General features: G+C 38.2%; 1 protein-coding gene across 1 annotated transcript in view; it reads right to left on the reverse strand.

Moving 5' to 3' along the window:
* Positions 1–1,120: 1,120 nt before the first annotated feature.
* The window catches only part of LOC127677648 (vomeronasal type-2 receptor 26-like), a 31,734-nt gene continuing 19,059 nt past the window's right edge, over positions 1,121–13,795 (reverse strand). Inside the window, exons 4-6 of the mRNA XM_052172682.1 lie at positions 8,718–8,942; positions 4,619–4,742; positions 1,121–2,013 (exon numbers count right to left, since the gene is read on the reverse strand). Coding sequence (XP_052028642.1) covers positions 1,121–2,013; positions 4,619–4,742; positions 8,718–8,942 — 1,242 coding nt within the window. The remainder of the gene's footprint in view (positions 2,014–4,618; positions 4,743–8,717; positions 8,943–13,795) is intronic.

Below are 13,795 nucleotides of genomic sequence, written 5' to 3' on the forward strand. Positions count from 1 at the left end.
CAAACATTACAGTGCGCAAACACACTCATGATTTAAAAACAAAGGAAGACATAAATAAGCCTTGTTCCAAAATACAACGAACACCACTTTGGCCAAGTAGCCTTTGCAGTGCAGGTTTTTAACCATGGTTGAGCAATAATTCCTCCCAATGTTAAAAGGTCCAACTTCAGTTAGACCAGGGCTTGATCTGGCAATAATGTTTAAAACAAGTCCTTAGATAGATAAAAGAAAATACCTGAAAGCTACATGGTCTAGGATATAAAATTCTATGATTCCCCATGTCCTGTTGATTCCCTGGCCTTATACCTCTTCTCCATGCCCACATTTACCATCAGATAGAGTATCTCCTTGAGAGTAGATTCCAAATGTTGTAAATGTTATCAGCTTTCACTCTGTGAAGACAATGTGAAACTCCTGACTCTAGTAGAGAAACGAACTTCAAATGGAGGCTGTTTGCTCTCTCAGGAGATTCTATTCACTGATCTGTTATATAGGGTGAGGGTAAAGCTATCTGTGTTTCCCTGTGACTCTTCTTAATCTTGTATCCATGTTGTTTCTTGCATTCATGTTGGAGCATAGAGAATAGCACAAAACATCCCAAGACTGTGAAACTTACATGATAAATTGTCTTCTTTGTCAGGCCTTTCAGAACAGAGAAAAAGCAACCAAGAAATTTCTTTAGCGGAACTCATGATTACATTGGAATTTATTTGTCTTGAATATAAAGAGTCAGCCTGCATATGACTAACAGAGAAGAATCACATTTTACAACATCTGTTACTTTTGTTTCCACACAAATGATGTGCTCTCATTCTTACACTTAATCTTTCCCAGTCCTGTTACGTTGTTTATAAATGAAAAAAAAAAACTGTGATTTAATGAAACATCCAGTAGACACACCTAAATTCACCTTGAGTAGTCAACTATCTGACCTTTGATTGATGGGTTCATTGTGTCTAGTTGGCTCCAAGGAGTGCAGGGACAGGTGATTAAATTGCAGATGCCATTCTTTGGTGAAATGCATTGACTTCATACCACTCTTCATAACACATATTTTTTTGAATATACTGACATGATTCATTTGACACAAATCACAATAAATTCTGTTGTTTTAAAGAAGTCATTTAAAGAACCTTTTTCTGGAATGGCCATGTGACCTCAGTAGGATCATATAGCATTTGGGAAGAAACATACATCCCAGTAAACCAGCACTGGAGGCCAGAATTGAAAAAATTTCCACAGCTACCATGGTTTTGCCTGTGGAACTCAGGTAAGTAGGTATAAAAGAAATCCACACACTACAGAAAACCAGCATGCTGAAGGTGATTGTTTTTGCCTCATTGAAGGTGTCAGGTAGCCTTCTAGCTAGAAAAGCAATAAGCAAGCTGAGACTGGCCAGAAAGCCCAAGTACCCCAGAACACAATAGAAAGCAAGGGTGGAACCCTCATTACACAAGAGGATGATTTGCCCATACTCTGACTGCATGTCAACATCAGGGAAGGGAGGATATGTTCCCAGCCAGACTGCACAGATGCACACTTGGATGATGGAACCACAGCAGACTATAGCTTTTGAGAGTCGGGTCGCCATCCACATTTGGAAGGTGCTTCCTGGTTTGATGGCTTTGAAGGCCACAACGACAATGAAGGTCTTTGCCAAGACAGCAGAAACAGCAACAGAAAGTACAACCCCAAAAATCATTTTTCTCAAGACACAGGTGACTGTTCTAGGTTGGCCAATGAATATCAATGAGCAAAAGAAACAGAGCATTAAAGAAACAAGGAGGACATAACTGAGATTTCTGTTATTTGCTCTGACAATGGGTGTGTCCCGATAGTGGATAAATAATCCTAAAATCATTGCTGAAAAGGTAGATAAACTAATGGCCATTGAGAACAAAACAGCTCCCAGAGTATCTTCATGGGATAAAAATGTCATCACTTTAGGGAGACATTGATTCCTCTGCTTATTTGGATACTGATCTTGAGGACACTTGAAGCATTGAACCATATCTGAAAATGAGGCAGATTGTTTTGTTACATTCAACCCATAAATCTCCAGATATTCTTGAGAGAACTGTGTCTTACACCAAGAAATTGGTGGCTTCTCAAGAAAATGTCAGTGGACATATTCACTGAACCATGATATTGAAAAACAATAAATGAATATGTTATTTTTCTTCTGAGAGAAAAATACACATACACTGTACTCATAATATATTCAGAAAGTGAGTATACTTGAACAATATGAGAGATTGAGAAATCTGGAAATGATGTTGAGTGGAAATCAGACAATATGAAAATTATATTTGATTACTTATAAAAGAAAGAGAAAGTTGACTTTGAAGATTTTGCTATTTTTCTTTTTGTTCTATTTGTTTATTAAATATTATTTTACTTGAGAACATCTTATATGCACATTATGTATTTTAATCAAGTCAACCACCAATTTCTTCCCCCTGCAATTTTTTCTCTCTGTCCCTCCAAGAAGTTTTTCACCCATCTTTATTTCTGTTTTGTTTTGTTTTGTTTTTCCCACTGAGTTAACTTCATGCTATCTGTATGCATATCAAGATAAGGGCATCAACCATAACATGGGCAGGACTATATATATGAAACAAACAAACAAACAGACATCATGCTTTCTCTCCAGAACCCATCAATTGCCAATAGCTTCTAGCTAAAAGTGAGAGCTTATGATCCTGTCCCCCAGCCATGGTGGTATTTTGTCAGGCTTGATATGGCTTGAACTGGTACATGCTTCTGTGAGTTTGTGTTCCTGGACATTGTCATTTTTGACAAATAATGCTTTGCTACAGATCTCCTCTCTGCGGCTCTTATGACCTTTCTACCTTCTCTATCGTGGCACTCTAATCCCTGAGTGCTATTGGTTGTTATTATGGAAGGTGCCCGGAGACATCTAGGAGAAAGTAACAACTAGCAGGTGACCTTTGAGGGAGTTTCTCTCTGGACTGTAAAGTCACATGGATTTAACCTTCTAGGCAAGGCTGAAGGAATTACATAAGAGGAAAGGTCTCTGCTATTAATATGCTTTTCCTGTTATTATGCATACACACAACCACAGAGACACAGAGTCACACACTCATACATACACACAAACACACAGAGACACACAGATATAGTCAAAAACACACACTCACAAAAACACACATAACTCATAGACCTGCACATTGCTCACAGCTCCACACATCACTCATAGCCATGTATATCACTCACCACCCCAAACAGCACTCATAGCCCTACACATCACTCACAGCCCTGCACATCATTCACAGCCCACACATCACTCACATCCCTGCCCATCACTCGCAGCCCTGTACTTCACTCACAGCCCACACATCACTCACATCCCCATACATCACTCATCCCCTGGGATCACCCAGTATTTGGTTATTCTGTGGCCTCATACTTGCTTACCATATCAAGGAATACATAATGAGAGCTCCCACAAGAATCAAAGTATTTCCAAAGAAACACTTAAATCGTATAGGAAATACTTATTTAATAATAAGCAAATACTTATGGAGTTTCTACAGTTCACCATAGGAAGTGGTCCCTGGGTCCCAGTGTCCCAGTATCCCAGGGTTCCAGGAAAGCACTGCTATATCTGCCATCAATGTCACTCTGATACATTCTTTTCAGCAGTTGCTCTCACTTGACAAGTCTGTATTTTCTCTCAGCTGTCTCTAAGTTTTATGATCTTAGCAATTTATTTGGCAATTTACATGGCTAATGTCCATGTAAAAACATTGCGTATATTAATATTAATTGTGCATGACATTAGGTCATGCTCTATAATGCATCTCATAGTTTAGGGTATAGATGGCACACTCACTGTTTACAGTATACAGAGAGTGCTAACCTTACTCAATAATACTGCAATAGTTGTAATAGAACCAGTAGTGAAAACCAGGGAATCAGAGAAAAGAATCTTAAACTCAAAGCACATGTGCAGAGGACAAAGCTGGACCATTTACAGGAGAACACTCCTGTGGTCATAGTCACCCAGAAGGCTCAGCCTGGAGGATTGCTGGAACCCAGGAGTTTGAGATCAATACACACAGCATAGCAAATAAAACAAACAGATAAATATCAGTAACAAAAATGAATGTTGAAATCAATGTTTTTGTTTGTTTTTTGTTTTATTTTTCAAGATGGGGTTTTTCTTTTCAGCCCAGGCTATCTTGTAACTCACTTTGTGGATCAGGATTGCCTTGAACTCAGAGAACCACTTACTGAGAGTTGGCATTAAGAACTTTGCCACCTCCACCCAGCATTAACTTGTTTTGGATTTGGTTTTTTTGAGACAGGGTTTCTCTGTATAGCCCTGGCTGTCTTGGAACTCACTCTGTAGACCAGGCTGGCCTTGAACTTAGAAATCCACCTGCCTCTGCCTCCCAGAGTGCTGGGATTACAGGCGTGTGCCACCGCCACCACCATCTGGCCAGCATTAACTTGTTTTAAAGTATTGAGAATCAGTTACATAAATATAACCTGGTCTTCACTGGTTCTGTTTCACGCCTACCTAGTGGTGCATCATTTCCATATTCAGAACCATTTCTAGAAATTTCCAAATTCAGAACCATTTTATAAATACCTGTTTCATTTGTAATCTCTCCAGCTGGACATGGGACACAATCATAACAACAGAATGTATTCCAATCGACTTGTGTTTTGCTAAATCCAAGTAGACAACTTTGGCGGCAAACAGAAAAAGCAGCCTGTATAGAAGACATGAAAGGAGCAAAGGCAGTCAGCTCATGACATTCAGGATTATCATCCAGATGGCAAAATTCAGCAGGACATCTCTGTACTGTAACAACAAAGAAGTACCATGCTTTTAGAGACTGTGAAGTCAAAGTGCCCTTTTTTCCATTTCCCTAATTCTCTTTTTGAACTCTTGCTTTATTTTATTTCATTGTTTGATTGATATTCTTGCTTTCATTTATTTACATTTATTTATTTCATATATTTTGATCATGTCCTTCCCTTCTCCCATATCTGTCCAGGTCCCCTCCCTCAGTCAACCTGCCCAAATTTGAGTTCTTTCTCAAGAAAACAGACTGAAGTCCCCAAAACTCAACTAAGCATCAAAACCTTGAAAATAAAATACAACAGCACAAAAAGAAAAAGAAATAAAAACAAAACTGTAACCAAATAAAAGTATGTATGTATTGTGGATTTCCTTCTTGTGCTTCCCAACTACTCCTGGATATGAGACCTGCCTTGGGGTGGTTGATGTAACCAGTGTTTCGCATTAGATAAAACTTATCAGGTCTCTTGAAGACCATATTGTTCCACATTACTCCATATCACCTCTTTTTATCAAATCACAGAGATGTTCATGATGACCACTTCCAACAATAAGGATATGAGTATGCATATAGTTTTACATTCAAATCCAGAAATATCTGTCACAGGATATTTAATCACACTGTGAACCCTGAGATTGTGTAATTTACTGAAAAATCTATTTCTAGTTGTGGTATGGCTCAATCATATAATATATCCTTAATCCCAACTAAAGTAGGTAATGTTAGTTTGTAGAGTAAAGCACCCATGATTGCAAGCAACTTTTAATTGAGGGGCAGGCAAAGTTACAAATCAGAGAAAGATTTGACAGAATTGAGTCAGAGATAGGAAACACCCAACTCTCATTAGAATAGACAGGAGGGAGAAGAAATTTGCCAGGGTGCTAGCTTCTACAATCAGGAACTATGGTGGGACACAGTAACAGATGAAGGACAAAGGATGAAAACCTCTGGCCATTAAAACTCTCTTACTGTTTGGAGGCCCAGAAACTGATGGCTTCTGGCTATTTATTTCTCTCTATTCTGGTGGTAGATGCTGACGGCTTTTGGCAATTAACTTGGTTTTGCTTATCCAAGGCCAAAAGCTGATGACTTCTTGCACTTGACTCCTGCTGCAGGAGGTGATTAAGAAAAGAAACTTAGTTACTTGGGCTCATTAGACATTGACTCAGGGACCTGTTGCTAGGCAGGCAAGAGGCTCAAATTTGGATAACTCTCCCCTATCCATAAAGAAAGAAGTAACAAAGAGAAGAGAGAGAGAGAAAGAGAAGTGAGGGTGGGGGAGGGAGAGAGAAGAGAGAGAGAGAGAAGAGAGAGAAGTGAGGGAGGGGGAGGGAGAGATGAAAGGAAGGAAGGAAGGAAAGAAGTAAGATAGGAAGGAAACAAAAAAGGAAGGAAAAGGAAAGAAAAGGAGTGAAGGAAAATGAAAGAAAAAAGAAGAAGGAATAAAGGAAGGAAGGAAAGAAAAGAAAAGAATAAAGAAAAGAAAAGAAAAGAAAAGAAAAGAAAAGAAAAGAAAAGAAAAGAAAAGAAAAGAAAAGAAGAAAGTCAAAGTAAGGGGTTCAGACAGACAAACACACATTGGGAGAAGCAGAAAGAGGCTACTCCAAGCCTTTATTTTTGCTTTCACTTTTTTTTTTACCTTTTTAGTTACAAAAACCTATGTAAAAATACCTCAAACATAAAATGTTTAAAAAAGGGAATTACAGCAGAAAGGATATTATAAATTCAAAGCAGTGTTTCATTGTATCAGTTCAGTATAAGTTCAAAGAGCAGTTTCATATGGCCTTGCTTTTCCAAAGTGAACACCTGTGGGATATTTCTTGGATCTATCATTGAATAAATTTTTTTTCTCATTGATCATTAATTTTTCTAGTCCTGTTTTTTTCCTAGCACAATTAGTCCATGAAACATGAAGGTATTCATTGCTCTATTTGCAACTTTTATTTTATAGGACCCTTGAGAATACTTGTATCAATTTAGGAGCTCTTTAAAATCATGATCAGCAATTAGAAAATCATCAATTCATCAAAACAGCTTTATTACATAAAAGTACATCTTGATATTGATTCTGAAGGAAATGTACCCAATAGAATGTGTAAATACATAGAAAATCACTGAGCTATATAATACTGTGAGGAAAGAGGAGCAAATTCTAAGTCAAATACTCTGGAGTCTTTGCCTTTCAGAGTGCACCAATTACAACCACTGAAACCTGTGGGTTATCTCTAGAAATTTTACCCACTTGTCATAGCATTTCCTAGATTGCTTATTAGATACATGAAGGAATAGTGCATGAGGGTTGGGGGAGGGGCAATGAGTTTTACTTGAGCAACTTGTACACAGACAGGTAGTAAAGAGTACAAGCTAGACACAGGCAATGACAGAACCAGGAGAACTTGAAAAGGATCCAAATGATCAGAATATATTGGCAAACTTAGTATGAAGCAAAGCAGAACAAATTCAGTCAGAAACTGAGAGAAGTCAGATTGAAACAGTCAGCTTGAAGAAGACATTGAGCCAAAATACCTGAGTTGAACCAGCCAGCCAGAACTCAGAAAGAGGTAAAGATGGGGAACTTCTTCAACATTAAGTCTCAAAGACTGTAAACATTCTAGAACTAGAATAGACTATAGGAGTCTAGAAGCATCCTTAAATAGAATTAGGATAGCAGATGGAGGCAGTAAGCCTCAGAGATGACAATTAACTTCATAAAAATCAAAATTATATTTAGAAATCCTTATTTGGAGAGACTGGTGTTATCCATATGTCTTTATTTTATTTATTTTCCGAAGGCAGTTACTTCCACTAAATCCTTGACCGCTATGATCCATCGAAATAGCTGTCCAAGATGTTGTTTCTTTTTCCTTTTTTTCTTTTTTCTTTCTAGGTAAGCCATGGGTTTATCTGATCATTTCAAGAATGAAACAATCTGAAGAATTAATCCAAAATGAATAAGTAATTCTTATAGTGATTCGTAGGCAGAAAGTTCTGGTATTCAGCATTAGAAAGGACAAAATAAAGGCACTCTCAGCCTGATGGCATTCTGCATTCCCTTAACCCTGTTCTCTGAGGAATTCCACTCTGAACACAGCACACAGTGGTGTGTGTAGCTTGGCTGGGCAAGGCCACTCTGGAGACTCAACTCCATATTCCTATGGCCATCAGTATCATATGGCATGCCCCACACACTAGCGTTCTGGCTGGAATCTGCCTCCACAGGCACCTGGCTACAGCCAGGATTGCCCCGCCCCTTGGTTACCAAGTAACCAGCCAGATAACCCAGCTTACTCTAAATGGATACTTCCAGCCCCTCCTGGCTCCTTTTATCCTGCTTCATTCTCTGTCTCTCTGACTCTCTCTCTCTCTCTCTCTCTCTCTCTCTCTCTCTCTCTCTCTCTCCCCCCCCGCCTCCCCCGCTCTTTCATTTACTCTTGACTCTATCTCTCTTATTCTCTTTCACATGGTCATGGCCATCCCTTATCTCTCTATCTTCTCTTTCTCCTTTTCTCATTTTATTCTTTTAATAATAAAACATAAAACTATGAACTGTCTCTTTTATTAAACTGGCCACATTAAATAAAGGAGCATGCCTCAGCATTTCCAGCCACCATGGGAAAGGATCCATGCCAGCTCCTATCAGCCTGCAGAACCCCCTCAGAGCTAAGCAGCTTCATTCATAACAGCTATTCAGGACTGTGTGAACAGCCAGGCCCACTAGCCCTGCAGCTCCTGTCCAGTGGGGCCTTCAATATGTTTGGTCCTATTGGTTTTCCTATCCCCTCAGAATCTGCATGCCAGATTTCTCCTATGAAGGACCTGCTGCCACCTTCACTCACACACTCTCCTTTTTTTCCCACAAGAGGTGACTTTAAAGATACTCACCTGATTGTGGAGTTCACCTAAATTTATGAGTTTGTCGTTTAGGGAAAGATGCTGAACACTGTGAGATTCAAAGACAAACTCGCCAACTTTCACTTGAGCTTTGGTACCACTCTGCAGAGACTGGTAGTTAAAGATGTCAAGCTTGGTTGCTGAAACTTCATGATTCACAGCATTCTCCTCATTGATGTTTCTCCCACCTTGGCCCTTTTGTAAGAATGGATGGAGCTGAAAGAGAAAATAGCTGTCAGAAATTGCAGCATAACTCACTGGGATGCAAATAAACCTGGTTACTATAATTGCCTTCTCTTTCAGTCACTGTATGTTCCTGTGGCTGATTTTTGTGTCATTTATCAAACATTTATCATAAGGCTAGTACGTGTAGGTCTATAGGTAGACATTAACATAGTTATATGCTTTTCACCAACTCTATCACCACTATTCAGATTTGATTTCTGAACTTTTCTCAGTCACTTATTGATGAAAGGAGGACCCTGGCAGCCAGATTCTAATTTTTTAAAATTACAATTTAAAAAATTATGAAAAATAAAAACAATTTGAATGAGGTGTTTTAAAATTTTGCATAAGTGTTTTTCAGAAAAACCACAATTTTTCGCCACTATAAATGACTCAAGAAAATTCAAACCAAATAAAATTTTCAATTTTAAAATATGAAATTTGTAAATAAGGAATGAAGCAAAAGAAGAACATCTGTGGTACAGAAATGTATAGGAACATGTGATGGAGTGCTGCAAAGGTGGATGGGAGTCAGAGAGAATAGTGTAGGGTAAGTTGACCAAACCCAAAGATTATGAAGAAGTCATATATAGCTACAACTTCAAGCTGCTTACAAAGAAAAATGCAACTTAAAAAGAATTTAAACAGAGGTATTACAGTTTACTGAATATAAAATATACTTGTGGAAGTTTAAGAAGGCCCCACAAGACCCCAAGACAATGCAGGTTACGATCATTGCCTTTGGTTACATATAAGAACCAGATGGCAAGACCGTACTACTCAAGACACCACGTATCTTTGCTGCAGGACTCAGCAGTGAGGCTACAACTAATGTGAAAACTTTCTCCCTGTTATCTATTCTGCTTGTCTGTCTGTCTGGCACATTTTACTCTGGCAGAAGCTGAACTACAAGCTGCTGAGGAAGTAAAGTCAGCAGAGGCCTTTCCCAACTGTAGACCTTGCATTCTATAATACCCACTTTGCAGACATGATGTACATAATGGGAAAATACTGGCACAACTGTTCTGGGAATAAATAACTTCTTCCTCATGGTATTTGAGGATGTCCTTACAAAAAGGGCTCATGCGTGTTACTACAAACCTATTTAAGATCAATGTCTTGGGAGATCAGAAGTCCTATGGGTGTGCCTACTACTTCTGTTTGGATGAGAAGATACATTATTGAATTTCCTCCTGAATATTTATATACATGGAATCCTACTATTGTCAAATTATATCAGAGAATTTTTCTATGCCAAGAATACCAGTGCTTGAGGAAAGAAATGACTATTGATGGTTCATGTTGAAATAGGAGAGTGATGAGACGATTCCCAAATCATGGGAACAATTGGGAAAGTGGGGATGGAGAAAATGCACTAATCAGAATCAGGACATCCATGAAATACTGTCTTTTAGGTATAACATTTCATGGCACTCAGGAGCTTTTGGTAACTAAGTTTGCCTGTATAGAAACTGAACAAGATTGAGCCCATAAAAATGTTTAACTTCAGACGAGGGAGGACGTTTATGGGGTCAAGCCCATCACATGAGCAATGTAAGAATTTAAAAGATTCTAAAGGAGAGGAAGGCTTTGTTGTCTGAAATACCAACACTTTGAATTCCTTCTGCCTCTTTGGATATCTGCATATTGATGCCCATATTAAAGGCCCTGTGGGTCATAAATCCAGTGGGTCATGGATGAAATCACAAATCAAAAGATATGAATATAGAATAGGGAGATAGTGGAAGACTGGAGGTTCTGTGAGTATGAAGAGAGCTAAGATACTGAGAGAAATGTGTGTGAAGAAAAGCTTGTTGTAACTGTCAAAGAATACATTTTTAACAGACTATATAAGTTAGATATACATATAACTCCATCTAACCTTATAATTCAATCTAAAAACAAACAAACAAACAAACAAATAAAAAACAATTCTCTGAAGAATTAAGTGAAAAATATCCCTTCCTCAGAGAAGAGAATGATTTACTTTTAAGGTTGAATCAGCAAAATTCTCTCCTCTTAAAGTGATGGAAAAATGAATATAATCACATTTAAAAATAGTTGCGAGTAAAATTTTATTCATGTTCCAGCCTTCTGTAACAGTTAAAGGAAACTTTCACAGAAAAGGAAAATTGTGTTATCAGAAAATGAAACTGACTCAGAGACAAGAACAGCAAAGAAGCAGAATAACACTGTAAAATTGAGTGTTGTATCTTCTTTATCTTTGTAGTAGGCTCTAATCTGCTCAAAACCACAAAGTGAATGCAATACAACCTGGGTATATCTTTAGATGTATGAAACACTTGCCAACACTGCTACAACAGATAGAAAAGGGGAAGCAGAAGAGTTGCCAAATGTGCCAGCATTACTGATAAGCAGTATTTGTAAATGTGTCTTGAACATGTTTGAAAACTACCAGAATATTTTAAGTATAACTGATAATTCTTAGAGAAAAAGTCAAATTGAACATATTCAATTGAAACTCATGAAGTCAGATAAAAAGATGAACAAAAGGATTCAATTGCCCCCATATAGAACATTCTCACATGATAGAAGGTACTAAAATGATTAATAGTGAATTTAAGGTGAGTTCACAAAATGCATGAATTTAAAACAGAAACAAATTAGAGGGAAATACTACACTCAACCAGCCAAACAAAAAACTGTCAAGACTTGACTGTGTGCTAGTTAACATGAAATCCACAGGGAGAGTCAGTGTCCCTGACAAAAAACATGCAGGAAATATGGGGCACTGAGAAAGAACAAATTTCTTAGAAATAAAAATCAAGATAATGGGAATAGAACAAGGAGAAGATCCTAGCTTGAAGGCCCACAATAAACACACTCAAAAAAGAAAAAAATTCCTAACTCCTAAGGAAAAAGAATGCCTATAAAGGTACAAGAAATATATAGAACACAAAATAGTTTGGAACAGAAAATAAACTCACTTTGATATACAATAATAAGAACACTGAAAATATAGAACATAGAAAGAATAATAAATGCTTCAAGGAGAAAAGGCCAAGTAACTTACACAGGTAGACCTATTCAAATTGCACAAGTGGAAGACACTAAAAACCAGAAAGTTCTAGGCAATTACATTGTATACTTGAAGATACCACAGATGCCCAGATCACTATACCCAGCAAAACTTGCAATCACCATTGATGGAGAAAGAAGATATTCTGTGATAAACACAAATTTAAATAATATCTATCCACAAATTCATTGCTACAGACGATGCTAAAATGAAAACACCAATGCTAGGAGGTAAAATATGCCAATGAAAACCTAGGAAATACATAACCTCACAGCAGAAAAACCAAAGAGGGAAGTATGCAGAAAAACAGTCATATACTCATACTCAAACATACAACCACTTCTGGCATCCAATTTAAAAAAAAGCATCATTGATATCTCTTAATATCAATGGACTCAATTCCTCAATAAAAAGACACAGGCTAACAGAATGGGTCTGAAAATAGGATCCAACATTTCAAAGCATATATGAAACACATCTCAAAATCCAGATAGTTGTTACCTCGAGTAAAGGCTTGGGTGTAACTACCCAAAATTACATCAAATGGGTTAGCTGGAAGGGAAGCTGGGGATGTAAGGGAAGGCAGCAAAAAAGAGATGAAGACCAAGATAACACCTGCTATTCAAGGTCTCAAAGTTTAATGAAGAATATATATAGGCAGCTGGAAAAGTCTAGAAGTTTCTCAGCAGAATCAGTTCAGTTTCTCCACAGGTGGCTAGTGTTTTTCAGAAGATTGCAGGTCCTTGAAGAATAGGCTTCACCTTTGTCTGAGCACTCCACCCCAGGTGGAGGGGATTATGACTGACCCAGGAGTTCCCACCCAAAGGCTGGGAGAGGAACTTTAAATTGGTCAGATGTCAATCAAGTTCCTGCCAGGTGGCTTGGCATCTCAATAAGTCTCTTTACATCTCCTTCCTTTTTAGTAGTTTTAAGATGAAAAGATAACCAAGTGGAAAGTCATCTGTCAAAGGATGGTGGGCATTAACCATGGTGGGGGTGAAGTAGTAGCCTGGTCCTCCTAATACTTTATGGTGTCTTTTTATGGAGGAGGGTGCTTAGGCTTCCTTGTCATTTGTTAGTCTAAGGAACACCTTTAAACACCAACCTCTATGCAACCAGGTGTGATCTACAGAGGACTCAGACACAGAAAACATGGTCCTCCCTTTGCAGTGCTTCCCCTCGCACCTCCTACTGGTGTTTGTGTCTGCTCATAAGCAGACACACAGAGATGTGAGTTCTATGTAGCTCTAGTAAGAGGTCCACTTGTATGGGTTTTGATGTCAGAGATTCTATTTATTGCCAAACACCCTGCAAGGATCTTTAACAGACATACCAATTTTCAATCCAGGTGAGCCTGAGTGGAGACAACCAAACTGCTTAAACTATAAGGTAAAGAGTTAGAAGCAAAACAAAATTAGCTTATCTGCAGAGATCCCAAGGCATCCAATTAGGTTGTAAATTAGCCAACTTTGAACTGTGCCACGGCTGTTTTTAATTCTTCTGTCACTTTGAACTCCAAGGTCTAATATTTTCTAAGTCTATTCTGCTGGCCTATGATCTCAATGACAGGGAAAGCCAGCACATGAGAATTATCCTGTCCTTCCCTTTGAGCCTGACTTACACCTCTTTCTTTTAGTGACTGGTGCATCCCAGGATCACTGCTCCTTCCTGTACTTGATACCCTTTTTAGCTCCTGTAGCTCATTAGTTAATTTCTACAACTTAATTTCAAACTCCAATTTATGTAGTTGCATCTCCATCTGGGTATCATCTCATACAGTAAAGATCATAGGCAGAGCAGAAGG

This window comes from Apodemus sylvaticus, chromosome 2 (genome assembly GCF_947179515.1).
Source record: "Apodemus sylvaticus chromosome 2, mApoSyl1.1, whole genome shotgun sequence".
Taxonomy (NCBI): Eukaryota; Metazoa; Chordata; class Mammalia; order Rodentia; family Muridae; genus Apodemus; species Apodemus sylvaticus.